Source organism: Onychostoma macrolepis, chromosome 25 (assembly GCF_012432095.1).
Source record: "Onychostoma macrolepis isolate SWU-2019 chromosome 25, ASM1243209v1, whole genome shotgun sequence".
NCBI classification, from domain to species: Eukaryota; Metazoa; Chordata; class Actinopteri; order Cypriniformes; family Cyprinidae; genus Onychostoma; species Onychostoma macrolepis.
The window spans coordinates 7,263,255-7,289,749 of record NC_081179.1 but is presented as its reverse complement, the minus strand read 5'-3'; the positions used below and the strand labels follow the sequence as shown (position 1 = coordinate 7,289,749).

Genomic DNA, 26,495 nt, shown 5'->3' with positions numbered 1-26,495 from the left:
GTACTTTCATGTTGCTCACATATTATTGTAGCCCAGTTTGTGCTGAATACTGTGTTATCAGACTTTATCCATTAATATTTTTTTAAGATACTGAAAAAAAAACTTCTCCAGGGCCCCAAAACACCCTCAGACCCCAGAGGGTTAAGGCAAACAGTAAATGCAAGTAAACAGACAAATAGGGTCCTTAAAATATAATTTGATGTTAAAAAGTTATCAACATCAGCAAATTCATTTTTTTTAGCCTTCGTGAAGTCTGCAAGCTTTGGGACTGTTTATAAAACAGACAGAGTATTTTTTTTAAATTACACCAACCTTCAAGTAGAGGAATTTGATCAGAGCAATATGCCAAGGGATTTTTGCAGGTTATCAGGCAGGGTGGTGCACAGGGTTTATAGTGCCACTCACATATTTCCACAGGGTTGTAGTAGTCACAGAATAAAGCTGCAAAAACAACCACTTGAGTCAGTGCAATGAAAACATTTATAAGAGACATCAAATCAAAGAAGTTTATTTAAATTGTTAGTTCACCCAAAAATGAAAATTCTGTCATTAATTACTCACCATCATGTCGTTCCAAACCTGTAAGACCTTCGTTCATCTTTGGAACACAAATTAAGATATTTTTGATGAAATCTGAGAGCTTTCTGACCCTGCATACACAGCAACACAACTGAAATGTTCCCAGGCTCACAAATGTAGTAAGGACATCGGTAAAATAGTCCATGTGACATCAATGGTTCAACCGTAATTTTACAAAGCTACAAGAATACTTTTTGTGCACAAAGAAAAGCTTCGTAAAATTACGGCTGAAACACTGATGTCACATGGACTTTTTTTACAGATGTCCTTACTATGTTTCTGGGCCTGGGAACATTTCAGTTGCGTTGCTGTCTATGCAAGGTCAGAAAGCTTTCGGATTTCATCAAAAATATCTTAATTTGTGTTCCGTAGACGAACAAAGGTCTTATGGGTTTGGAACAACAGGGTGAGTAATTAATAACAGAATTTTATTTTTTGGGTGAACTAACCTTTTACATTTGTAGAAGAGTAAAATAAACATTTACATATAGTGTGTTGTGTATGTTTAACCCTCAAGCATCCTTTGTATAGCAGCCCTTAATTGTTCCTTTGTGGACAAATTTGGTCTCAGGTGTGATCCCAATTTTTTTATTTTTTTATTTATTTTTTTATAAATCTCATATCACTATCTTCAATCGAATAAAATTTTTTGGTGGTGGTGGTTTTTATGTTTATTTACCTCTAGTACTATATTTTTAATGTAAAATGTTTTTTTGTTTTATTAAATATTAATTTTATTTCAGTAAAAAATAAATAAAAAATAATTCCAGTAAGTTCAGACAGCCAAAATTTGAAATTTACATTTACATTTACATTTATGCATTTAGCAGACGCTTTTATCCAAAGCGACTTACATTGCATTCAAGTTACAGTTTTTACATTTTATCAGCTCTTGCTTTCCCTGGGAATCGAACCCATGATCTTGGCGTTGCTAGCGCCATGCTCTACTATTTGAGCTACAGGAAAGCTGTTGGTTACACATGTGACATCTGGTGACATTTGATGGTATAAAAATATAAAAATATCAAAAATATCAATAGCCACTATTTGGCTGTAGTACTCAATGGCTCCATATAGGCTGAAATCTATAAACCATTGTTTTAACGAACTTAACCTCTTAAGTTTTAGATTTTATCACAAGTTAAAATTGTATTTAAAAAAAAAAAGAAAAAAGATTGTGTTGGGTGAGACTATACAAAGATGCCAAAATATGCTTACAGACAAATTGGTTACACTTTATTTTGTGTCCTTGTTACAGTGTAATTATACATTTAAGTAATGAGTAATATTAATTAACTACATATTTTTAGGGTTAGGATTAGGGTTTGGTTTAGGGCTACTTGCATGTAATTATGCATAATTAATTGTTATTATAATAATAAGTACATGTAAAATGTGTAACAAGGACATCTTAAAATAAAGTGTTACAGACAAATCTGGCCATGCTATAGGGAAAAGACAAAGTAGGAGACAGAGTAATCGTTTATTTCTAACAAAAATCATTAAATTTCAATTCAACTCAAAAAAGTAAAATGGTACCAAACAGGTAAGAATAAACAATAAACCTAGCAAGTAGCATGTTTCAGACATATTTTGTTCAGAATCATCAACAAATCTCGCACTAGGACATTGATCTGACTTTGAAGTGTGTATGCACGCGCATAGTGGCTGATTGGCCCATTCAAAAACAGAAAAAGCTTAGTCATTGGCTCATTCAATTCTTTGTTTATGTATGTGTGAGTGACAGTTTGTATTCAACAAAATAAAAAATAAAAAACTCATTCTGTTATAGGCAGGTTTAATGCTTTGTATATAGGTCTGTGTGTGTGTGTGTGTCACATTGAGAATGTTGTATAGGCTCACTCCTACATTTATATGTATATGGCAAGCCGTTTTGACTTTTATTCCTTCTCAGGATATGAATTCTTGATATCAACAATTCAGTTTTTACTAGTTAAAATGTTAATTCTTGATATCAGGAATTAGATTTCTACTAGTAACAATGGCTATTTTTGATATCAGCAATTGCATTTCCACTAGTAAAAATGTTAATTTTTGATATCAACAGTTCAATTTTCACAAGTTAAAATGCTAATTGTTGATATCAAGAATTAAATTGTTGATATCTGTAATTGTATTTTCACTAGTTAAATGTCACCAAAGGCTGCCATTCAAAATCAATTGTTGATATCAACAATTAATTTCTTACTAGTTGAAATTCCAATTTCACATATCAGAAATACAATTCTTACTAGTAAAAATGTCTATTCTTGATATCAACAATTTTATTGTTGATATCAACAATTTAATTATTGATATCAACAATTTAATTATCACTAGTGACAATGTTAATTTCTGATATCAAGAATTAAATTGTTGAATAGACATTTTTACTAGTAAGAATTGTATTTCTGATATGTGAAATTGGAATTTCAACAAGTCAAGTCAAGTCAAGTCACCTTTATTTATATAGCGCTTTTACAATACAGATTGTGTCAAAGCACTTAACAGTATCAAATTGGAGGATAGAGTGTCAGTAATGTATAATAAGATTAAACACTCAATTTTCAATTTTCAGTTAAAGGCATTTCATTATTGAATTCAGAGATGTCATTGTCTAGCTCAGTTTAGTTTAAATAGTATCTGTGCAATCAAATCGGCGATAATCGCTAGAAATTAAGTGTCCCCAACTGAGCAAGCCAGAGGCGACAGTGGCAAGGAACCAAAACTCCCTCTGAAAGAACTAGTAAGAAATTAATTCTTGATATCAACAATTGATTTTGAATGGCAGCCTATGGTGACATTTAACTAGTGAAAATACAATTACAGATATCAACAATTAAATTTTTGATATCAAGAATTAGCATTTTAACTAGTGAAAATTGAATTGTTGATATGAAGAATTCCTATCCTGCGAATGAATAAAAGTCAAAACGGCTTGCCTATTGCCATTCCCATGATATAAATTCTTGATATCAAGAATAATATTTTTTACTAGTAGAAATTTAATTGCTGATATCAAGAATTGACATTGTTACTAGTGGAAATGCAATTGCTGATATCAAGAATTAACATTTTAACTAGTAAAAACTGAATTGTTGTGATTCAGCCTGCCTGAAAACCTGCAAAAATCCCTCGGGAAATTGCTCTGATCAAATTCCTCTACTTGAAGGTTGGTGTAATTTAAAAAAAATACTCTGTCTGTTTTATAAACAGTCCCAAATTCATATCCTGAGAAGGAATAAAAGTCAAAACGGCTTGCCATAATATGTATGTATGATCTGCATTGTGTTGGATGTATTGATTTTTTATTGGACGAATAAAAAAAAAAAAAAAAAAATCTTAATTATAGAATTTTCCATTCATTTCCTATGGGTGCCCACTTTTCCACAAAATATTTCCATGAATTTTTTTTTCAACCACTTAACTTTGTTGAATCGAGTCCTTTTGTTTGTTTGTGTGTGTGTGTGTGTGTGTGTGTGTGTTCGGGTGGCAAACTTAGGAAAAGTAGCCAAGTCTTGTACCGCTCAGAAGGAAACTATAAAAAAAAAAAAAAAAAAAAAGATTTTGCCCACATTTGTCCCGAAGGATGCTTGAGGGTTAAAGGCAATAGTAAAATATTAACTGACGTTTAGGAAATATTAGGACTTACGGCATATGCTTGGGCTCCGCCATGTCACACAAGCTCCTTTTTTACGGCATTCAGCAGCGTAAGCTGCCACTGCAGTACAGAAACCTACATCACTCCCACCTTCACATTTACAGGTGTCCCTTACACAGGCATCATAGTATGGACCAGAATCCACCTAGGAGCAAAGAAACCGAACATTTCATAGCTTCTATCATGTTCTTCTTCATGTTACATTTTTACTTGATTTTCTTCCTCTTGGTTACTGTTAGTATATATATCATGTTGAATTAAATTAATATAAAACATTAAAGGGATAGTTCCCCCAAAATCATTTCATCACTCACACTCGTGCCAAGTCTGCATGATTGTCTTTCTGCTACAGAACACAAGAAGATTTATTGAACGTTTCAACTGTTTTTGTACATAAAAAAGAAATTCATAGAAACTCTGAACCCCAGCAATTTTCACTGTATGGATGGGGGAAAACACAAATGTTTTTTGTTTTGTTTTTTAAATTATCTTCCTTTGTGTTCCAAAGAAGAAAGATTTGCATATATGGAATTTGGAATGAGTAAACAATGACAGAATTTTGGGTGAACTGTCCCTTCAATACCAAATAAACATATAAACATATATATATATATATATATATATTTAACGGGGGTTTCCAAAACTATTAGAACACTAGTATTTTCACCAGCTAAAAAATGGTTTTAAGTCAGTTATTTCTATCTTTTGCTGTAGTGTGTCAGTAGGAAATATCAGTTTACATTTTGCCATCATCATCCAGTCTGTCTGGAATGACATGAAGAAACAGAACAAACTGAGACAAACTAAACCCAGAAGAACTGTGGCAATGTCTCCAAGACGCTTCAAGAGATCTACCTGCAAAGCTAAGCATCAACATTCACAAACCACTGTTCACTGTAAACATGGACTGCTGCGTACATGGTTTGGCATGGCAGAATATGACCAACGTTCCCTTTATTATCACTTAAAATCTGACATCTCAGTTCATTGCGATCTCATAAAGCTCTGTTATAACGTAATGAATATATGCACAATGAATCTTCCACACTTCGTGTGTTATAATGAGAGGATTCGTAAGCATGCAATTTTCAGCACTGCGCAAGAACTTTTGAGCGGTGAGTGGATAACTTAAACACCTTTGATTGGCCATTGCATTCCTGAAATCAACAGTCTGTGATTGTCTGCATTGCTCAACGTGGCAAACACGTGTTATCAATAAAAACTGTCTATGCTTGTGCGTGTTAATCATTTTTATGTTATATTAGTTGTTCTTGTTGTTTTTGTGCAATAGATGAATAACAATTTATATGTTTTTAGATATTTTATGTTTAGATATTTCTATTTTGCGGGAGTCCCGCAAATCATTTTATTCTCCCACATCCCACACACATGAGTGCCTACTAGGGGTGGCATGGTACACAGATGTCACGGTTCGGTACGTACCTCGGTTCGGGGGTCACGGTTCGATACAATTTCGGTACAACGGGGGGGGGGGGGGGGGGGAGGATACAAATAGTGCAAATTACAATTTTTTCCATCTAGATGTGAAAATACTAAATATTATTACGTTATATATATATAAAACAAATAAGGTGCTTTTTTTAACAGTAGTATTCCCTTTACATAGTAGCAGTTTCTTGTAAATCTCAACTTAAACATTAATGTAATCAAATTAAATATAAAACCAAAGCTATTTGCCACTGCCAGGGCATTAACTTTTTGTTCTCTTTCATCATCTCGTGTTCGAGATCCACCTATGGGAAGGGCATCCGCCCCTGACCTCTGCAGAAGCATTCAATTGCACCAAGTCTGGCTTGACAGACAGGAGCGCGTGCCCCATACCAAGTAAGGACCCACCCCCTTACCTAACGCATAAAGGCACCTGCACGCGCTACCCCTCCTCAGTTGATATTCATTTCTCGCGACCTCTCGTTATACAGCCTTACTGTGTTGCCTGACTTCACTAAACAGTCTACAGGAGGACATATCTCCGATCAGCCTCCGCAAGGCGTGATTTTCAGGCTATTACTGTTAGTCGCTGTTTGTTCCTTGGTTTGCAAGCCACCCACGCTCGCGACCTCTATTTTTCTCAGGCTGCCTGCCTGCTTTTACGCTTTCACCTCTTCAATGGAAAAGGCTAAACCCTCAGCTCCTGCTAACCCTTCGGACTCGCAGTCGCGTGCATACCCTGCCGCCTGTGGTTCTCTCATCGCCGCTAAGGATTCTCATCCTTTCTGCGTGGTGTGCATGGGATTTAAGCACGCGGAAGAAGCTCTTTCGCTCCCGGAAAACTGCAGCCATTGCTTCACTCTTCCGAAGAAGCTTCTGCGTCGCCGGCTTAAGGTTGCTTCTACCCAAAGCACAGACGATCAATATGACTCGGATGTCGGAGCGGGTGAAAGCGTTGCATCCCTGGGGGCCTCCTAAGCCTTAACCCTTCTCAGGGAGGCCTACTGGCCGCCCCCAAGCCAGTCCTCTCAAATAAAATGGACCGCTTCTCAGCCTCCGTCTTCCAGGCTTCTTACAGGGCTGCCGCCTTGTCAGTTCGAGCTCTTAATGTTTCCTCCCTCCTCTCGGCCTACCAAGCTGAGCTGTTGGAGGATATGAGTAAACATCTAGAGAAGGGCTCCCCATCGCCTACGCTTTGGAAGGAGATTGTGACGGTTAATGACTTGGTCCTTCGCAACGCCCGTCAGGCCGTCCAAGTTGCCCTCATGCAACAGCGATGTGATGATAAGAAGAAAGAGGATGAGGCTTTTAAACAATGCCTGCCTAGGAAGGCCACTCCACATCAGCCCCCCTCACGGCCCCCTCAGACCCCTGCGGAACGACCATATCAGAACGCGGCCAGGCCCAAGGCCACCTAGCCAACAGCCCAACCAGCCGTCTAAACCTTGGGGTAAGATGTCTTTTGCTGCGGCCGCAGCTAAAAAACCCCCCAACTCTACCCCTTCGGATGGGAAGAGGAAGAGGCCTACCTGAGGTTCATTCTCAGGGGTCTCTCGGTCCAGGTTCTCAGGCTACCAGCCCATTGGACCCAAGTTTGAGTTTTTTTCCCCCTCCGCCAAAGAAGAGGAAGTTCTCATCCCGAGGGCCCCCTTTCCCTCGTTCGGGTGCCCACCCTCAGTTCAATGTGAACAGGCCACAGGTTCAGATGCGGCCCACAGAAAATTTCCCCCCTCAGTTTCCAGTTTCAGGGCTGGCGGGAAATTCACTGACAAAAAGTGCTCATCCACTGTCACCTCACAGTTTGCACAAATCACCTCTCACACACTCAATAAAGGCTTTGTCCCCTTTGTGTGTTCCCAAAATAAAACAAAAAATAAATCCAATAATGAGAGCGACCGCTCCTCAAAAGACAGTTGCTTCTCAGGAAGCCAACTTGTCGCCCCTAAGTTGTCCACTAGAAGGCGCCATTGTACCACAAATGAGCGAACCGGCAGTGTTAGCAGCCCAAAGCAATCCTCCGGTTTGTGTGGGGACTCTTGCGAGTCATGTAACTGCATGGCAGTCTGTGTCGGCCCCCAAATGGGTGAGTCGCACAATAATGACGGGGTACAGGCTCCAGTTTGCCAGGAAACCCCCATGTTTCAACGGGGTTATCTCTTCTCACGCGGAAGAGAAATCCGCTCACATTCTGAAGGACGAAATCTCCTCTCTTCTCGAGAAGGGGGCGGTCTGCGTGGTGCCCCAGCATTTGAGCAGACAGGGGTTTTACTCCCGGTATTTTCTGGTCCCTAAGAAGGATGGTGCTCTCCGTCCTATCTTGGATCTAAGAGTGTTGAACAAACATTTGAGGAAATACAATTTCAGAATGTTAACACACGGCTCTCTTCTACGTTCTATAAAAAAGAACGACTGGTTTACATCGGTCGATCTGAAAGATGCTTTCTTCCACATAAGCATTTATCCTCTGCACAGAAAATTCCTTCGTTTCGCCTACCAAGGCGTGTGTTACGAGTTCACAGTCCTTCCATTTGGGCTCTCCCTCAGTCCAAGGACTTTCTGTCTGTGCACGGAGGCGGGTTTGAACCCGCTAAGAACAGCGGGGCTCAAGATCCTGACTTACATAGACGATTGGCTGATTATAGCCGATTCAAGAGAGAAAGTGATGCAAAACCACTGCCCGTGTGCTCACTCACATCACAACGCTCGGCTTCAGGGTGAATGTGAGGAAAAGCAATTTCACTCCTGCTCAGAATGTGATTTTTCTAGGTCTGGAGCTGAATTCCATCACAATGCGCGCACGCCTATCGCAAGAGCGCATTCTCTCCTTCGTGAACTGCCTCTCGCAGTTCAGGGAAGGTGCGAGAGTACAGTATCGCACGTGTCTCAGATTACAGGGTCTCATGGCTGCGGCTATCCATGTCCTGCCTCTGGGCCTTCTGAGAATGAGGGCGTTCATGAAGTGGGTTTTATCCCTTCATCTCAGCCCATTATGCGATCTTTGCGGCTCAGTCACAGTGACGTGCTCCTGCACAGCAGCGCTGCGCCACTGGAGGAAGGTAGAGTTTTACGCGCATGGGGCCCCCCTGGGGGCCATTATGTTGCGGAAAGTGGTAACGACAGACGCATCCTTGACAGGATGGGGAGCTACCCAGGAGGGCAGAACAGTGAACGGTGTGTGGCCAAGCACACTCCACTTAGCCCATATAAATTATTTGGAGCTCCTTACTGTTTGGAAGGCTCTGAATCATTTCCTGCCCCGTTTGCGCGGACATGTGCTAGTGCGTTGCAACAACAACCAGCCGTAGCACATATCAACCGCCAGGGAGGGATGCGCTCCTCCAAGCTTCATGCTCTAGCTCACAGGCTGTTAGTGTGGAGCAGGCGGCACTTTCTGTCGTTACAGGCGACCCATGTCCCGGGCGTCCTGAACAGGGGCGCAGATCTGCTGTCGAGGGGGAACCCACTTTATGGAGACTGGTGCCTCCACCCTCAGATAGTGAGTCTGCTGTGGAAGAGATTCGGTCAGGCAGCCGTCAATCTCTTCGCCTCGCGCGAAAACACCCATTGTCTCATGTTCTTCTCGCTACGGGACGAGAATGCCCCTCTCGGCGTGGACGCACTGGCCCACCCATGGCCCGACGACCTGCTGTATGCATTTCCTCCTCTTTGTCTGATAATGCCAACACTGGTCAGGGTGAGAGAACAGAGATTGACTCTGATTTTAATCGCACCCAGATGGCCCAAGGCTCCTTGGCTGGCAGAGATAATTTCTCTTCTGTACGCTCAGCCATGGCACCTCCCATCGCGTACGGACCTCCTGTCCCAGGCGAACGGGGAAATTCTCCACCCTCATCCAGACAGGGTGGCTCTTTGGGCTTGGCCCGTGAAAGGACAAACTTAAACACATTGGGTCTTCCCCCTTGTGTCATTGCCACTATTCAGAATGCTAGAGCTTCTTCTACACGATCCCTTTATGATCGCAAGTGGCGTGTGTTCGAGGAATGGTGTGAAGAGCGCCAGCTGATTTCATATCAGTGCTCAGTCTCTGATATTTTGGGGTTACCTCATTGATGGTGGGAAGTCTTTTTTCACTGTTAAGGTCTACGTAGCGGCTATCGCTGCATGTCACATCGGATTTGATGGCACTACGGTGGGGCAACACCCCCTTATTCGTAGGTTTATGAAGGGCACCCGCCGTTCCCTTCTGGTCACTTCCCCGCAATGGGACCTCTCCATGGTACTGGAGGCATTGTCTCAAAAACCTTTTGAGCCCCTGGCGGATATCTCCCTTAAGCTTTTGTCTTTCAAGACAGCTCTGCTCCTGGCCCTGGCTTCTGCCAAACGTGTCAGTGAATTGCATGCACTTTCCGTTCATCCCTCGTGCACTAAATTCTCTCTCAGTGGAGGCAGGGTTTTCCTAAGGCCCAACCCGGCCTTTATGCCTAAATGCTTTCCAGCATTCACCTGTGAGGTGATTGAGCTGTCTGCCTTTCATCCTCCCCCTTTCTCTTCTGAAGAGGATCGGAGGCTGAATGCTTTGTGTCCTGCTCGTGCCCTTGGGGTTTACATCGACAGGACTAGCCCTTTCATAAAAAGCGACCAGCTCTTTATTTCTTGGGCCCCCCCGAACACAGGGAATTCCATTTCTAAGCAGCGCCTCTCTCACTGGCTCGTAGGAGCTATCTCGTTGGCGTACGAGTCTAGGGGAGTGCGGCCTCCAGGGGGTCTCAGAGCTCATTCCACGAGAGGCATGGCTGCCTCTTGGGCCCTGTTTAAAGGGGTTTCCTTGCAGGACATTTGTGCCGCTGCAAGCTGGGCCTCTCCACATACGTTTGTCAGATACTACCGGCTTGATGTTACCCAGACCCCGGTAGCTCATTCTGTCTTAGGTGTGGGTTCTTCGTAGCCTTGTGCGGTTACACCCGTCACACCTTTTGGCCTGGGTTTTCCAGCCTGGGTTATTTATGTCCTTAACCCTTTAACGCGTATGATCACACCGGTGTGATTAGAACTTTCAGTGAGTCACGTCATCAACTGCTGAAATTCAAATCTGCTTTCTGGCGCGGAGCCAGATCAGACGCGCGAGCGCTTGTAATATTATCACTTATTCAGTGTTTTCAACCATATAATGCTTATTTAAGATTTCAGACATTTAAATACACATAAGTACTAGCAAAGCCATACATTTATAGTTTGTAAAATATGCGCTGATGTCTATGGAAGCAGCAATAATGATCCTTACAAATATAATCTGACGACATGTTTTATTGATATCATATACACATAGTGTAGGTAACAATAAAGTTTACTCTGCTCTTCTCCCAGTTTACTGGAGACTTATTTTAACGTGTTTCGGGAGGAGAGGATGAATTTACGTGTTGTAAATCCCACAGCTGGATTCAGCGCGAGCAAACATGGCGGCGCCCATCACCCGGTATAGATCAACTAACACGGTCATTATAAACGTGTTTAAACAACCAAACACATTTACTTGCACATATTTCAGAATCGGAATATCAGATATTTAATAATATAGCGAGTATGTTTGTGAATAATAATAAAAAAAGGAAAAACGAAATAAAAGCAATCCATGTGTCATACAGCGCTATTACGGCTGCGGTGTGTCACATGACAAGCATGACGCGTCGCCATGGAAACAATAAGGCTAAGTGTTCTAAAATAACGGTCGCCTAAAAAAACTCACGCCTGGGGCTCAGCTAGAATATTTTAAACTCACGTGCGAAAGGGTTAAGCATGCCATCTATACCCCCCAATAATATATATAATAAGGGAATATGTATATACAATTCATATTCCTTCATGATGTGCATTGTCAGACTTTAGGTATACATGTTACCAGAGGTGGGGGCAAGTCACACATGTTCAAGTCTCAAGCAAGTCTCAAGTCACAGTACAAACAAATCAAGCAAGTCAAGTCAGTGGCTCACCTCAAGCAAGTCAAGTCGAGTCCTGATAAGGGTCAAGTCAAGTCAAGTCACAGTATCAAACAGGAACAAATATATTTTTCCTCAGAAATTAACTTTTTTAATTATACATTTTAAATAATAATGTTTTAAATATAACATTTTGAAAATACTGATAAGTCTGTAATTGAGAAAATATTGATAAAAATACAAGATAAAAATATGTATCTCATATTTATGTTATATTGAGTTTGACCATCCTAGAAGATGATTTTGCACTAAATATCTCCAGTGAAGCCTGGGATTCAGTCTCGGAGCACGCTAAAGAATTTCAGTGTGTAACAAAACATGCTATTCAATTTAAAATAATATGTTGACTACAAATCACCCCTTATATCAGAAATAAAATGGACCCAAATTTTTCATCGGATATAGACACCCAAACATTGTTCTTGAAAACTATAGTCATCATGGCTCAAAACAAGAAACCTATTACTGTTAATGTTTATGTATCTTCCTCTGTAACTTATCGATTTCTTTGATTTTATCTTAATAAGAACTAAATTGACAGCTGTGCATTTAAGGTCTGTCTAAGCTTTTTGTTTTGTTTCGTTTTTGTTTTCTGTTTGTTCTGTTGGGGGAAAAAAATTATTAAAAAAATTGAATATAGAAATATGAAATGAAATGATAGGCCTACTCTACGACATTAATGCCACCAGTAAGTGGTGGCAAATCACTGCTTTATCACAGAAGCGTTCATTGAACTAATTCATTCAAAATTGATTCGTTCATGAACAAGCAAGAATGGGCCACTGAATCACTCAACCGATTCGTTCAAATCCCTGGATTCGTTCATTATTCAGTGTGTTGCTTAGAGATGCGCGTAACTCTAGCTGTGGGCTCAACGGAACTGTTGGCAGCCGCGCTGAAAATATTACTATATCGTTATAAATATAAAAACTCATACTAAGGCCATTTTGACAACATGTCTTGGATTTTGGGGTCAAGAGAAATATCACTAATCGAAAACACTGTGGTCTCCGAGGTACAATTCCATATATTGATTTACAAAGAGGGATACTTGACACTAAAGCACTGTTTTGAGAGGCGAAACGCCAGCGAAATTAAAGTTTGACGTCGTTAATTACAAACACGAGATTAATAATTTATAATCACTTTAATTTAATGACAGACCTAAGCTGAATTTAAGACCAATGCTGTTTTCAACTAACGAACAAGCTTACATACATTTCCTTTATGAAGTGGTGACGTCCTGACTTTGCAAATGCATATAGTTTGGAAGAGTGTTAATCCAAACATCGTGAGATTCTCTTGCTCCCTGTATTTGGTGCGCTGTGTTCCTGTGCTGGTGCAGTGTCATGAACTGCGCAGACTCGGATCTCTTCTCTTGTGTTTTGTTTACCAAATTATGTCGCACTCGTAATGATTTATAATAATAATTAGTTGTTATAAAGTCAAGTCCTGCCGAGTCATGAAGGTCAAGTCAAGTCAAGTCTCAAGTCACTGGATCTCAAGTCCAAGTCAAGTCAAGTCATTTTCTTTATTTAGTCAAGCAAGTCACAAGTCCTTAAATTTGCGACTCGAGTCAGACTCGAGTCAAGTCATGTGACTCGAGTCCCCCACCTCTGCATGTTACCACATGGCATTCCTTTATGGTCGGTGTGGCTTATGCATTTCATGCGGGGTTGCTGCTTTGTGACGTGTCGTGCACCACCTTTCCAGGTGACCGTCCTCTGGTTGGCAGGGCCTCACTGTGAGTGTATTGGGCAACCGGGGAGCTGTCCATATCTCCCATAGGTGGATCTTGAACACGAGATGATGAAAGAGAACAATAGGTTACTGTTCGTAACCCCGTTTCTCTGAAACATCGAGTGGAGAGATCCACCAAGTTTGCCCCGCTTGCTGCACAAGAAGCAAATATGCTCACTGAGGAGGGGTAGCGCGTGCAGGTCCCTTTATATATTAAGGGGTGGGTCCTTACTTGGTAATGGGCACGCGCTCCTGTCTGTCAAGCCAGACTTGGTGCAACTGGATGCTTCTGCAGAGGTCAGGGGCGGATGCCCTTCCCATAGGTGGATCTCTCCACTCGATGTTTCAGAGAACCGGGGTTACGAACAGTAACCTATTGTCTAGTTTGTTATAGAAAAACGAGTTATGCTCAGAGTCCAGAGCCTCGATCATAACATTATGATAGGCACCTTCCATGTAGAGACCTGCAGGACCCAACACAACAGAGTGCGGCATGGGACAGCACTTGATGGGCGAGTGCGGGTGTGGGCGGGTAGACACTAGGGGTGGCACGGTACATGTATTCGTACCGAATCGTCACGGTACGGGCGTCTCGGTTCGGTGCATGAGGCCTTACGACGAATACAGGCAATTCACCCCAATCCAGAAGGGGGTGCCCGCAGTAATGCAGCGCTGTTTGATAACCGCCAGCTGAAGAACAGCGAATGCCATGAGTTGCGCGCTTGAAAACAAAGCCCCCCAGACAGTGACCATGTGCTGATTCTGAACGCGTCTCTCACATAGACTGACTAGGGAGTATACTTTAAAGGCTTGCGCACTCAACTGTTTGCGAAATGGAGCTTTGTGCTCGTGTATCCTTCGTCTCTCTTTCGGCACAAATCCAAATATTCCATAATATTTCCATATTTGCGATGTAACGTATCTGAATGCTAAACTATTATTTATTATGTAAATGATAGGCTTTGTACTTCAGTCGCGTTCCAATGGTGACACAGAGACACGCGCACTGATGTTTGGCTCACTGTATTTTATTTTGATAAAGTACCAACTGTGTTGTCAAGTTAGCAATGCTGGAACTGATGTGTTGTGTGTGTGTGTGTGTGTGTGTGCTCTGGCGCGATCACTTCAACTGTTATGTTACGTACCTCGGTTCGGGGGTCACGGTTCGATACAATTTCGGTACAACGGGAGGGATTTACAAATAGTGCAAATTACAATTTTTTCCATCCAGATGTGAAAATACTAAATATTATTACGTTATATATATAAAATCTGTTTTGTTTTCATTGTGAGTGTACACAAATAAAAGCAGACCTTTATACAGTGATTATTAATAAGACAATAAGTGTTCAAAGTTGATTCTGCTGGTATAAGGAAACAGTCTATGGTTTAAAGTGTTTGCAAACAAATGTTATTGCACTTTTGTTCAATACACCACTTTTGAATTCATTATTGAATTTTGCGAATAACAATTTGATTAATCACGATTGATCGCAGAAAAATCATGTGATTAATCTAATTAAAAAATTTAATCAATGGCAAAGCAAAAACAGAACTGTCACAACTTTGTAAATTTGTAAAAAATCTTAAATAAGTACATTGCATAAGTATTCAAACCCTTAACTCAGTACTTAGCTGAAGCACCTTTACAGCCTCAAATCTTTTGTGTATGATAAGACAAGCTTTGCACATCATCATCTGGCAATTATCTGCCATTCTTCTCCTCACCTCTTCACCTCTCAAGCTCTGTCAGGTTGGATGGGGACAGACACACATTTTCAGGTTTCTCCAGAAATATTTGATTGGGTTCAATCCCAGGCTGTGGCTGGGACACTCATGGACATTCACAGAGTTGTCTATAAGCCACTCTTGCTGTGTGCTTAGGGTCATTGTCTTGTTGGAAAGTGAACCTTCTGCCCAGTCTGAGGTTCTGAATGCTCTGGACTGGGTTTTCATTAAGGCTATCACAATATTTTGGTGCATTGAGCTTGTCTTCTACTCTGATGAGTCCCTCAGTCCACTTTTGGGATGGTACTCTGCAGGTAATGAGCAGAGCTGGTTTCCTTCAAAATGATGCTTTGAATTGAGGTTCATCAGACCAGAGAATCTTGTTTCTCAGAGTCTGAGGGTCCTTTAGATGCTGTTTTGTAAATTACAAGTGTGTTTTCATGTGTCTTCACTAATGAGAGGATTGAGTTTGGCCACACCGCCATAAAGCCCAGATCGGTGGAGTGTTGCAGTGATGTTTGTCTTTCTGTAGGTTTCTCCTCTCTCCACATATGATCATGGAGCTCAACTAGAGTGACCATCAGGTTGTTGGTCACCACTCTAACCAAAGCCCTTCTCCATCAGTTGCTCAGTTTGGCCAGGAGGCCAGCTCTAGGAAGAGGCCTGGTTGTTCCAAACGTCTTCCATTATGGATAATGGAGGCTACATGCTTCTGTGAACCTTCAATGCAGCAACATTTTTTTCTGAACTCTTCCCCAGATGTGTGGTTTGATGCAATCCTGTCTCTGAGCTATACAGGTAGGTTTTTATTTATTTATTTATTTATTTTTTTTACCTCAGGGCTTGGTCTTCGCTCTAATATTCCAAATCATACCCATTCAACTGAATTTGCCGCAGGTTAACGTCACTGTGGTAACATTTACAAGCAAAATGGATGCTCCTGAGCTGTCCCAGATAGGGGTATGAATACTTATCCAATGGAATCATTTAAGTTTTTTATCTTTAATAGCCTACATTTGCAAAGATGTTAAAAACCTGTTATTTGCTTTGTCATTATGGTATATAAAGTGTAGAATAATGTGGAAAAGAAGTAATTTAAAGCAGTTTAACATAAGGCAGCAACATAACGTGAAAAAAAAAGATACTTTTGCAAGGCACTGTGTGTCTGTGTTACAAAACCAAGGATGACTGAACATGTCAAAGAATCTCTCATGTACAGACAAAAAGATAAAAAGCAAAAGGTCAAAATTCAGATTGTTTTTGTTCTAAACATTTAAAGGTTAAGTGTAATTTCTGTGCAGTGGTGTAATGTAACAAACTAATAATACTTCGTTTAGGGTGACCATACGTGCCATTTTTCCCAGACATGTCCTTGCCAGGATTTGTTTTGGCTTTATTTTGCTGTTTTCATACATGCTGAAGGTAATGATCGAAAAGTAGTTTAACCAATAATATGCAGGCATTGTACATAATGGACCAATCATGGTGTGTGTGAGAAGGTGGGATCTACAGTCAAAAGGGCCTTTCGCAACTATTTCCCAGTACCATTCAAAGGGTTGCATTCGCACCGACAGTGGGTACCAAGAAGTGACGTAAGCCGGTCGATAGTGACGTCATTTGTTCGCAGCGTTCAACAACATAAACAAAGAAGAACAACGTTAACAACAGGAGGATGGAGGACGCTGTGATCGGAGCTATGTTTTTGTTATGTCTCGCGGGTTTCACAATAATTCGACATATACCTCAAGCGATTGAAAGAACAGAAAGGAGGACCTCCAACTTGCAGTGCCACATTTCATTGAGGCTGATAGAAGCACAACACGCCGTAGACGAAGTCTTCAGGTAAATGCCGTTTATAAATGCTCTCAGTATGATACAATGTTTACACAGTATAGGTTTACACGGTGTTTTAAATCATGGTGGGTGAGGCCGTTTTCGTACGCGTTTAGCCAATCGGCGTACAATTACGTCATGGATAGTTCCTAGAACTGTTTTAGACCCTACTCTGAAGTAGGAGCTAATTAGTTCCTCCAAACGGAGTTCCTGGAACTAAAACCGTTCCTAGTTCCCGTGGTGCGAACACGCCAAAAAGTGGGTAGTTCCACAATTAGTTCGGGTACTATAAAAAGGTTCCTGCGGTGCGAAAGGCCCTAAAGCGATGCAATTACGCGTACATATTAGGTGTGTTCGACTTAAAAGCAGCGTGGCTCAGACAGATCAGTGTTTGACATCAAAGTACCTCGAGAGCGTTTTGAAAGCATAAGGAACTGTCTGTATTTGATGTCATACACCGATTGGTCTGCACACACAAACAAAGCCAAAATCTAGATATTTTAGGCAATATAGAAATCCTGGCTAGGACGCGTCTGAGAAAAATGGCATGTATGGTCACCCTAACTTCGTTACAGTACTAAAGTATTTCTTGGGAGTATTTTGTACTTTACTTGAGTTTTTATATTTCTGTCAACTTTCACTTTTACTCCACTACATTTCCTAATTAAAATGTATACTTTTACTCCGATATATTTCCCCAAAGCATATTTGTTACTCACTACAAAATAAAGAATACAGACTGCAGTGCAAGAAAGCAGGTTTGACGAATCAGTGGTCTGGCGCTTGCAAGTTAGGCTCTTAAAAAACACCTTTGCTCATCATGTGCAAACAAGTGTTCTCATAACCGCGCGTGATTTCAGTTTCCACTCAAGTCGAGGCTGGGCTGTGCGATATACAGTAAATCTTCTGCGATAATATGGTAAGGGTTGTTGTAATGATGTGTGATCTGGCATTATCAAGTAGATCACGAAGTCCCATACAGAGTGTGTGAGAGTGCATGCACGTTATTGTATATTAAAACTCAAAATTCAAGGCATTCTACACTGTAGATGGCAGAAATGCCTCTATGTTTTTGTTTTTTACATTTATATAATTTAATATAGTTCATCTACTATATCACACAAAGAGTGCAGTTTTTTCTCCAGGTATCAGCATGATAACAAATGTAATAATCATTTTATATAAGTTTTATAAAGTTAGTACTAAGTGACTTACTGTCATGCTTGGTTTTGGGGTTTGTTTCATGTTCTTGTTTTCATGCCTTTTATTTTGTAATTTGATTCATGCTGTTAGTGTCATGCTTCCCTTGCCCTTATATGTATTCCTGCCGAGGGTGCTTCTCAATATCCCTCCTCGTTTCCTCGCTCCTCCATCCTCCATCCTATGACCCGGAAACCAATCGAGCTCAGCCATCTTATAGCACATCTCAATTCTCTAATTTCACCGCGAGGAGGCGAGGATCGAGGAGGCTTCCTGAGGAGTCATGAGCGAGGATACACAGGTGTATCCTTTGCGGAAGTGTTTTACCGACTAAACATGACACACATATAAATTCTACTCCTCCTTCACATCTGTCGCAATAATTTAGCTTTGCAGTTTAAATAAACCATACATGTCATATTTCAACAGGGTATCTTGCTTTATTAATATTTATTATGAATGCCTTAAATAACAAACTTTAACAACATATGGGCAGATCCCTTTAGAGCGGCTGATGATGCTTTTAAGTGACGCTTGAGTGGTCAAGAATATTCCAATGTTCATCCTTTGATTCCTCCGTCCTCGTTTCCTTTCCTTGCTTCCTTTCCTTGCATCTTAGCTCCAACCCTTCAGGATGCAAGGGAAGGATGCACGGAAAAGACACGAGGACGGAGGAATTGAATCAAGTGAAATGATATATCCTTGCTCCCTTTAGCGTCACTTCAGAGCGTTATCAGCTGCGCAAAATGGATCTGCCCTTATCTTATCTGGAAGGCTCCTCACTCCTCGTTCCTCGCGTTGCAATTAGAGAATTGAGATGTCCTTCAAGATGGCTGAGCTCGATCGGTTTCCGGGTCATAGGATGGAGGACAGAGGAGCGAGGAGGGATATTGAGAAGCACCCTAGGTGTGTTCGACTTGAAGCGACTTGACGCTGCACAGAATGATCAGTGTATGACATCAAAGTACCACGAGAGCAATTCAAAAGCATAAGGATCCATCTGCTCTCTGCCGAACACACCTAATGGCACAAAGAGGGCTACTTACAGTAAGGGTCACATGACAATGGGAAACAAGACACATGACTAAGACAACCAATGTGAACATGACTCATGAACCAAAGAACCAATCAGAACATGACACATTAGATACGTTCGACTTGAAGTGGCGCTGCGCAGAATGATCAGAGAATGACATCAAAGTACCGGGAGAGCGATTCGAAAGCATAGGATCCGTCTGCTCTCTTTTCGCTCTCGCGGTACTTTGATGTCATTCTGCGCAGCGCCGCTTCAAGTCGAATGCACCTACTGTCTCTTGTTGTGGATTGATGTAACCTGCTGTCGGAGAGTTTGTCAAGTCAAGTCTATTCAAGTCAAATCTGTTTTAGTCAAATCAAGTCTCTGTTTGGATTATGTTTGTATTTTGGATTACTTTTGGAATAAAGCTGCACTTGGGTTCTTAAACTTGCCATTCAGTGGACTGCTCATTACACTTACATGATAAAGTAGAGATGGGAGAAAAACTTTTTTGAAGCTTCAAATCAATTGAACCAATTGCTTCGCAAAAAAGAAAAAAAAAGTTTTCGAAGAGCTCGAAACACCACACGCTAGTGACGCCTGCTGGACAAAAGTGTGTAAATGCAACAAAAACCCAGGCTAAAACCTTTTTTTTTTTGCATTTGCTTATTGATTTTGTATTGCTTTTTATTGTATTTGATTACATTGTGTTCAGTGCTTTGAAAAGCTGCTTTTAAAGTAAAATATAATATAAAATAAAGTTTATTATTATTATTATAAAACATGCATAAAAACAGCTTTTAAAAAATTCATTGTTTTTTTAAATAATTTATATTAATTTGCAGGTCTTGCTTTCTTTGTTTTATAGGCAGCTTGTATATAGAGGCCAGTAAGAGACTATAACTGCTTCTCAACCTTTTAATTACAAAAATGTTTCATTAAAAATGTCTACAAACTGATGAAACTGATCCGAGATCAGGTAAAACTATATATGCTGGTTCAATGGTTCGCCGCTGGGGGGGTGGTTCTCAATGAACTCGCCCGAATCACGGGTTCACAGAGGTTGTCCCCCAGCAGTGAACCATTGAAATTTCGAAACGTTTTGAAACAGTTATGACGTAATGAAGCCTCGTTTACTGAAATCACATGACTTTGGCAGTTTGATACGAGCTCCGAACCACTGTTTCGAAACAATTGATTCACAAAGTTTCAAAGCTTCACAAAGCAGTGTAGAGCCCTGCACGGGCCTCAGATTTAGGCCCTAGCCTGGCCCTGGCCCGAGACGCTCAGGCCCCAGCCTGTCCCGTGTCCAAAAGCTTATCAGAATTACCGGCCCGAGTCCGACCCAAGCCTGTCTTTTTTCCCCCTTCTCCCAAAACAGCTTATACCATTTCAGCTATTAAAATAGTTCAGTTTTGTATGTAATGGCAAAGTGATTATATTTCATTTCGTTTTTTTATTAAGTTAATTTAGAAAAACCTTTGAAGCAATTTTTACTCGTTATAAGTTTTTGTTTTTTTAAAGTAACAACCAAGCAGCCAGTGGCATACAGTAAGCTGATCATAGTCTGTTTGATCAATTTAGCCTTCACAAATCATCACGACTTGCCTAAAATAAAATCTATAGATATAAAACAGTTCAAGCATATAACAATGTTTAAACTTTAAACCTAGAAAAATGTGCGCTGTATCCAATCGTTTGTGTGGAGAGTGGAAGCTAAAGCGTGCTCTGCAGGACATGGAGACGCCAGCACGATCACTTGCATTTTTTTCAGTGGATACGCCGTCATTTTTGCTCATAAAGGTAAGAGTAATACATCGTTCGGAACTGTAAAGGGTATACTTTTATTTGTGTGCACTCACAATATCAACAAAACGTTGTGCTTTTAAAAAAAATTAAGAAAACAAACAATGCGCTTTCTGCCGTCTTGAACAGGAGCGCTTCACAAAAATGAAACTCAGCGAATACATGCCCCAAAGCTTTCTATAAATATATTTATTATGTCTGTAAGTTACTACTTAACGAAATAAAACAAATCGAAAACAAAAACTCTTTCATAGGGGTGTCCCCGACTGAGGATTTTCATTATCGAAATAGAATTTTCGAATCTTGCCAATAGTTGACTGATAGTCCAATCATATGTTTGGGGGCGGGGAAAAATACATTACTAAGAGTCAAGTCAGACATTCGCCAGTCATAATTACTGAAGTTAACACACAGGGAAAATGTGTAACGGGCACCTCGCAGATACAAAAATAATGTTTTATGTTTTGATTAAAAGATAGTTAACATTAAATCTCAGCGAAACCCTAAGAATTCACAATTTTTTTTTACAATAGTGCTTTCATTATAACGTTATGTACATGACAGTAGTTATAATGTTCTGCATTTCTGTTTTGAGCTGCGCACGCTAAAAATGACCAGTAGAATGAAGCATTTGATAGCAGGTTTTTAATAACGGGATTTAACTCATTTATTTATATAGAATACGCATAGTTATTTATACAACATAACGTTAATATTAGGACTTATAGGCTATCTGCACAAAATCCCCCGAATGCAGATAGTGAACGAGTCGGCCCTGATAGCACACGTACATCTAGGAGACGTCTATTTGACATCTGCATTTACATCTACAAGACGTATTTTTTAGAGTGTTTGCTCATCTGCAATACGTCTATTGGACGTCTCCTTTTAGATGTCAAATAGACGTCTATTAGATGTCTTTAAGATGTTTATGGTTTAGAATGTATGTAAAACTGACATCTTACAGACGTTTGTAGACAGCAGATGCTTTCCAGATCAACAGATCCTTAACAGACATCTTGCAGACGTACGTGTGCTGTCTGGGATCATAACACCCCGCGAATATTCGACTGTGAGATTGATAGTCGAATCAGGCTCCTCCTATCGAAGCATCGAATCTTCGACTATTCGGGGTCACCCCCTTATAATCATAATCCATAAAGATGTATTTCTCTCTAAAGGCGCATCTAATGAGGAGACGGCGAATCAGGATCAGCAAATTCATCCTTGCGAAACGGTCTCAGAAAACACTAGTTTATTAGTAAATAATTTAAATATCTCCTTACTATTTCCCCGGACACATTCATGCCATTGTAATTACTTTTGCTGGGGCTTTGCGGCAAGCTTTAGCCTATTGTGTGCATTTGAGCGCAGAACTCTTCAGCTGCACTGACGGCACGCTGCTGCTGGACACTAAACACCGTCGAGTCACGGTAGCACGGTCTCGTGTTGTTTCCACCAGTGCGGTAATTGTTTTCATCACTAATTGATAGATGTCTAAAATATAAAATTAAGGAGAAGTCTAAACCAGGCCCGAGGCCCAGCCCGTGTCTGAACTATGACGTGAAATTGTCCCGAAGCCCGGCCCTAGAAGCGTAAAAAAGTCGGGGACCATCGGGCCCGGGCTGAAATACAGGGCTATAAAGCAGTGATTCGAAAGCACCCATCACTAAGATAAGGCTTTCAAGTACTTTATCCATCACTGTTTCTGTGCCACTAGTGTCACCAAAAAGTATTCTAAAAATAATCATTATTTTTAAACAGGTTTCCTAAAAACATAACTTTTCTGCAACTGGTCAGTTGAAAGTATGTGAAAAAAACACATCACATGTAACTACTGTAGAAAATAGTTTATACTGTTACTTACAAGTGCGTGGCAGTCTTTAAAGACATCACTTGTTATGATGCTGCATTGTTTTTCAGCCCAGACACTCCAGTGTTGGTTTTCTTTAAGGTATATCATGTTTTTCAGATCTGGGCAGTAGGGATCCATCTTCCAGCTATCCCCAAAATCTTCTGGATCTGTCACCACTTCTCCATTGTGCTTCATAAAGTCATTGTTTGCATTACCATCAAAGTTTCCACACAGTCCACACACCTTGCCCTGCCATAGAGATCATGTGGATGTGAGTAAAGTGTGAGGGTAAAGTGATTGTGTGTTTATGTCTGAATGGTTGTACCTTTAAGGAATGCATACCTTAAATTTGGGATCGAGTTGGAGCATTAAACTTGTTTTATTGTCCCAGATTAAGTTCAAAAGACCTTTGATCTCTGTGACAATATATATTCCAGCAGAATGAATCTTATATTGGTAATCAGTGACATTTCTTTCAACAACTTTGACTCCATCCTCTGATAAAAATATCTCAGATCTCTGCAGGATTTGAACAGTGAGTAAAAAACATTCTCCATAACTCCAGTATATTTAACTGGATATCTCTCTTGCATGACATTATTGCAAGGTCACAAATTATATCACAAATTTTGCATTAGAATTTTTAAAAAATGTCTATCCGCATTACATATGTGACCCTGGACCACAAAACCAGTCTTAAGTGTCAATTTTTCAAAATTGAGATTTATACACTTAACAAACAAGCTTTCCATTGATGTATGGTTTGTTAGAATAGGACAATATTTGGCCGAGATACAGCTATTTGAAAATCTGGAATCTGAGGGAGCAAAAAAATCTAAATATTGAGAAAATCGCCTTTAAAGTTGTGAAGTTGACAAATGAAGTCCTTAGCAATACATATTACTAATCAAAAATGAAGTTTTGATACATTTACGGTAGGAAATTTACAAAATATCTTTGTGGAACATGAAAAGAAAAATCTATAATTTTGACCCATACAATGTATTTTTGGCTATTGCTACAAATATACCTGTGCAACTTAAGACTGGTTTTGTGGTCCAGGGTCACATATATGTATACATTAGTGATATGCATGTTACATACTTTGACATTTTCTAATACTACATTTATGCTCAGTTTGACCTATGAAATAACCTCACCCCAAATAAGAGAGTGATAGACTTGCAGATGGTCTTGGTGGTCTCACAGATTTTGTTCTGTGTGACAAGGCTGAAGGAGAGAGTCTGGTTCATATTGCAATTATCCTAGAGGGGTCACAAATGGTAACATGTCAGACAGTGAAGTTGCCACAGATGGGTGACTTCAAGTTGAAATACATGTTCACTGCATTCTTTTTTTCTTCTTTTAGTTTTGCTTACTTTTCTTATACTTTTGTTTTATCTGAATTATTGAATCATTGAGTTGTTGACTCAAGAACAGCTGTAATCCTATAAGATCAATTTGCAAATGAATCATTTAGTGCAATTTGTTGATGGATTCAGTAGATTTTTTCAAAAGAATCCGCTTGTGTCAGAATGGGTACTGACTTCTTCAGTTCAAAATAATGAAGAACAATAAGGTTTAATTCAATTTAGTTAAGTAAAAAGTGTGATGTTATTCTTTGGAATGCAGGAAATGTAAGAGTTTAAAATACAAAATAAAACATACGGATACTTTACAAATGTATTTACGTTTAGTAATCAAATGAAAAAATACTGTCCACCACTGAGTGACACAGACATGGAAAAACATACACGGGCTATGGTGTGTTCGCATTCTCTGTAGAGGGAGTATCTTGTGCCATCAAAAGTCCTGAAATGACCTTCACCGTAGATGGTACAGGTGCCGTAGCACACCTTTTCAGTACAAGTCCACGTCCCATTTTTGCATGTGCTGAAATATAAAACATAAAAATGATTACCATACTGCTCTCATCAATATTAAAGGGTCAGGAAACACCTGCTTCAGCATCAGTTAGTTAGAAAAGTGAAGAGGGGAGACAACATGATAGCAGCTTCTAAACCAGTTTTATTTTGATGTTGAGTCAAAAAAGCATGCTACAAAATGAACAAATATATTATACATGGTAAGCTCAAAGTATATTACACAAATGTACACGTCTTATGATAGCTATAATTTAATGTACTTTCAAACTGGTAGTGAAGCAGCTGTTACCCTCATAGTAAAATGAATAATTTGAATGAATTTAATGAATGTATGAATATATCCACATAAAACAAATGATGCCCATTACTTCTCAAAGTAGGTTTTTTAAGGCTAATCAACTTAATAATGATAAAAGAATTATTAATTCGTGGCTTGTGTGCAAACACATACGAGCTTCATCATTGTGTCTGTCACGCGACTCTGTTCCCCTCTCAGGCTTGAACTGATGATAAAACTAAGGACATTATTAACTGTCTTTACATTATTTTGAAAGATGAAGCTCGCGATTATGGAAAGGGGCGTTACATTTCCAACGAGTGCTTGCGGTGTTCGGCCAATCACAATGCACTGTGCCAGTTGGCCAATCAGAGCAGACTGCGCTTGTCAGAAGGAGGGACTTTGTAGAAAACTACGCATTTGAGAGAGGCGGGGCATAGAGGACCTACAATAATGTACAGTATTTGAAAAATAATGTGTTTTTTGAACATTAAAGCATGTCAACATATTCTGTTACACCAAATACACAAAATAATGATCTTTAAAAAAGCATCATATGACCCCTTTAAATAACAATAATAGTTTTAGAGAATAGTTTTAGATTAAAATATATCACATCTGATCGGGTGGTTGCATATGGTCTAGCCCAGGGGTGGCGAACTCCGGTCCTGGAGAACCACAGTCCTGCAGAGTTCAGCTCCAACCCTAATAAAAACTCACCTGCCAGTTGTCACGATACTGCTGTTCAGGAAACGAAGGAGTAAGGAATGCGGACACGCAGGATAATTCTCAATCAACTGTCTTTAATGAACATCCAAAGGGGGTAACACAGGGCAGGCAGGAGACACACACGTAGCACGTAGACGTTAGACACCGGTTAGTTAGGTAACACGGGACTAAATGAGGTAATTGGGGAAACACAGGAGAACGGAATGACTCATTAGACAGGGGAGAAACTAGGGGTGGGTTGCACCAACAAGGATTAAATTAAACAAAGTTTAGAGGTAATCAAGGATTTGTTGATCTGGGTTTTATTTTAAATTGAGTTGTGTTGCACCACTTAATTTTAAACTTTGATTAACAAATCGGGGATTAGAATTCTAACCTGCAATTAAAACCTCCATCTACGATTAATTTTCTCCGCCATGATGGATTCGTCATGTAATTAAACAGCAACAACATTAATATTCCTTATCTTCTGTCTCTGACAAGTTGCTTTTGTTGATAAAGGAAATAAACTTGTAAAAGGTCCACCGTCTTTATAAACCGCTAACGTTATGTAGAGACCGTTGATCAAACGACTGAACAAGCGAGCAATGAAAACTTTGAGGCAGTACATACGGATTTCATAATCTTGGAAATATATGCAGAAGGCTATAGCTTATGACAAACAACCGAGATAAGAGAAAACAACTGCCATGATTCACAGTACCTCCGCTCGTGGCAGCAGCGCACTGTCCATTTGATCGCCGTCTAGCGCGCGTATGGAGCGGGCGTGAGAAACGAGAGGTG

At 40.1% G+C, this 26,495-nt stretch overlaps 1 protein-coding gene across 2 annotated transcripts in view; it reads right to left on the bottom strand.

The window, feature by feature from the left end:
- The window catches only part of LOC131534051 (mucin-2), a 107,212-nt gene that overhangs the window by 38,632 nt on the left and 42,085 nt on the right, over positions 1-26,495 (bottom strand). Inside the window, exons 22-27 of one of the 2 annotated variants that reach the window (XM_058766678.1) lie at positions 24,575-24,713; positions 23,981-24,085; positions 23,163-23,339; positions 22,833-23,069; positions 4,232-4,385; positions 313-441 (exon numbers count right to left, since the gene is read on the bottom strand). In XM_058766678.1, coding sequence (XP_058622661.1) covers positions 313-441; positions 4,232-4,385; positions 22,833-23,069; positions 23,163-23,339; positions 23,981-24,085; positions 24,575-24,713 — 941 coding nt within the window. The remainder of the gene's footprint in view (positions 1-312; positions 442-4,231; positions 4,386-22,832; positions 23,070-23,162; positions 23,340-23,980; positions 24,086-24,574; positions 24,714-26,495) is intronic. The other variant, XM_058766679.1, reaches the window with a different exon arrangement.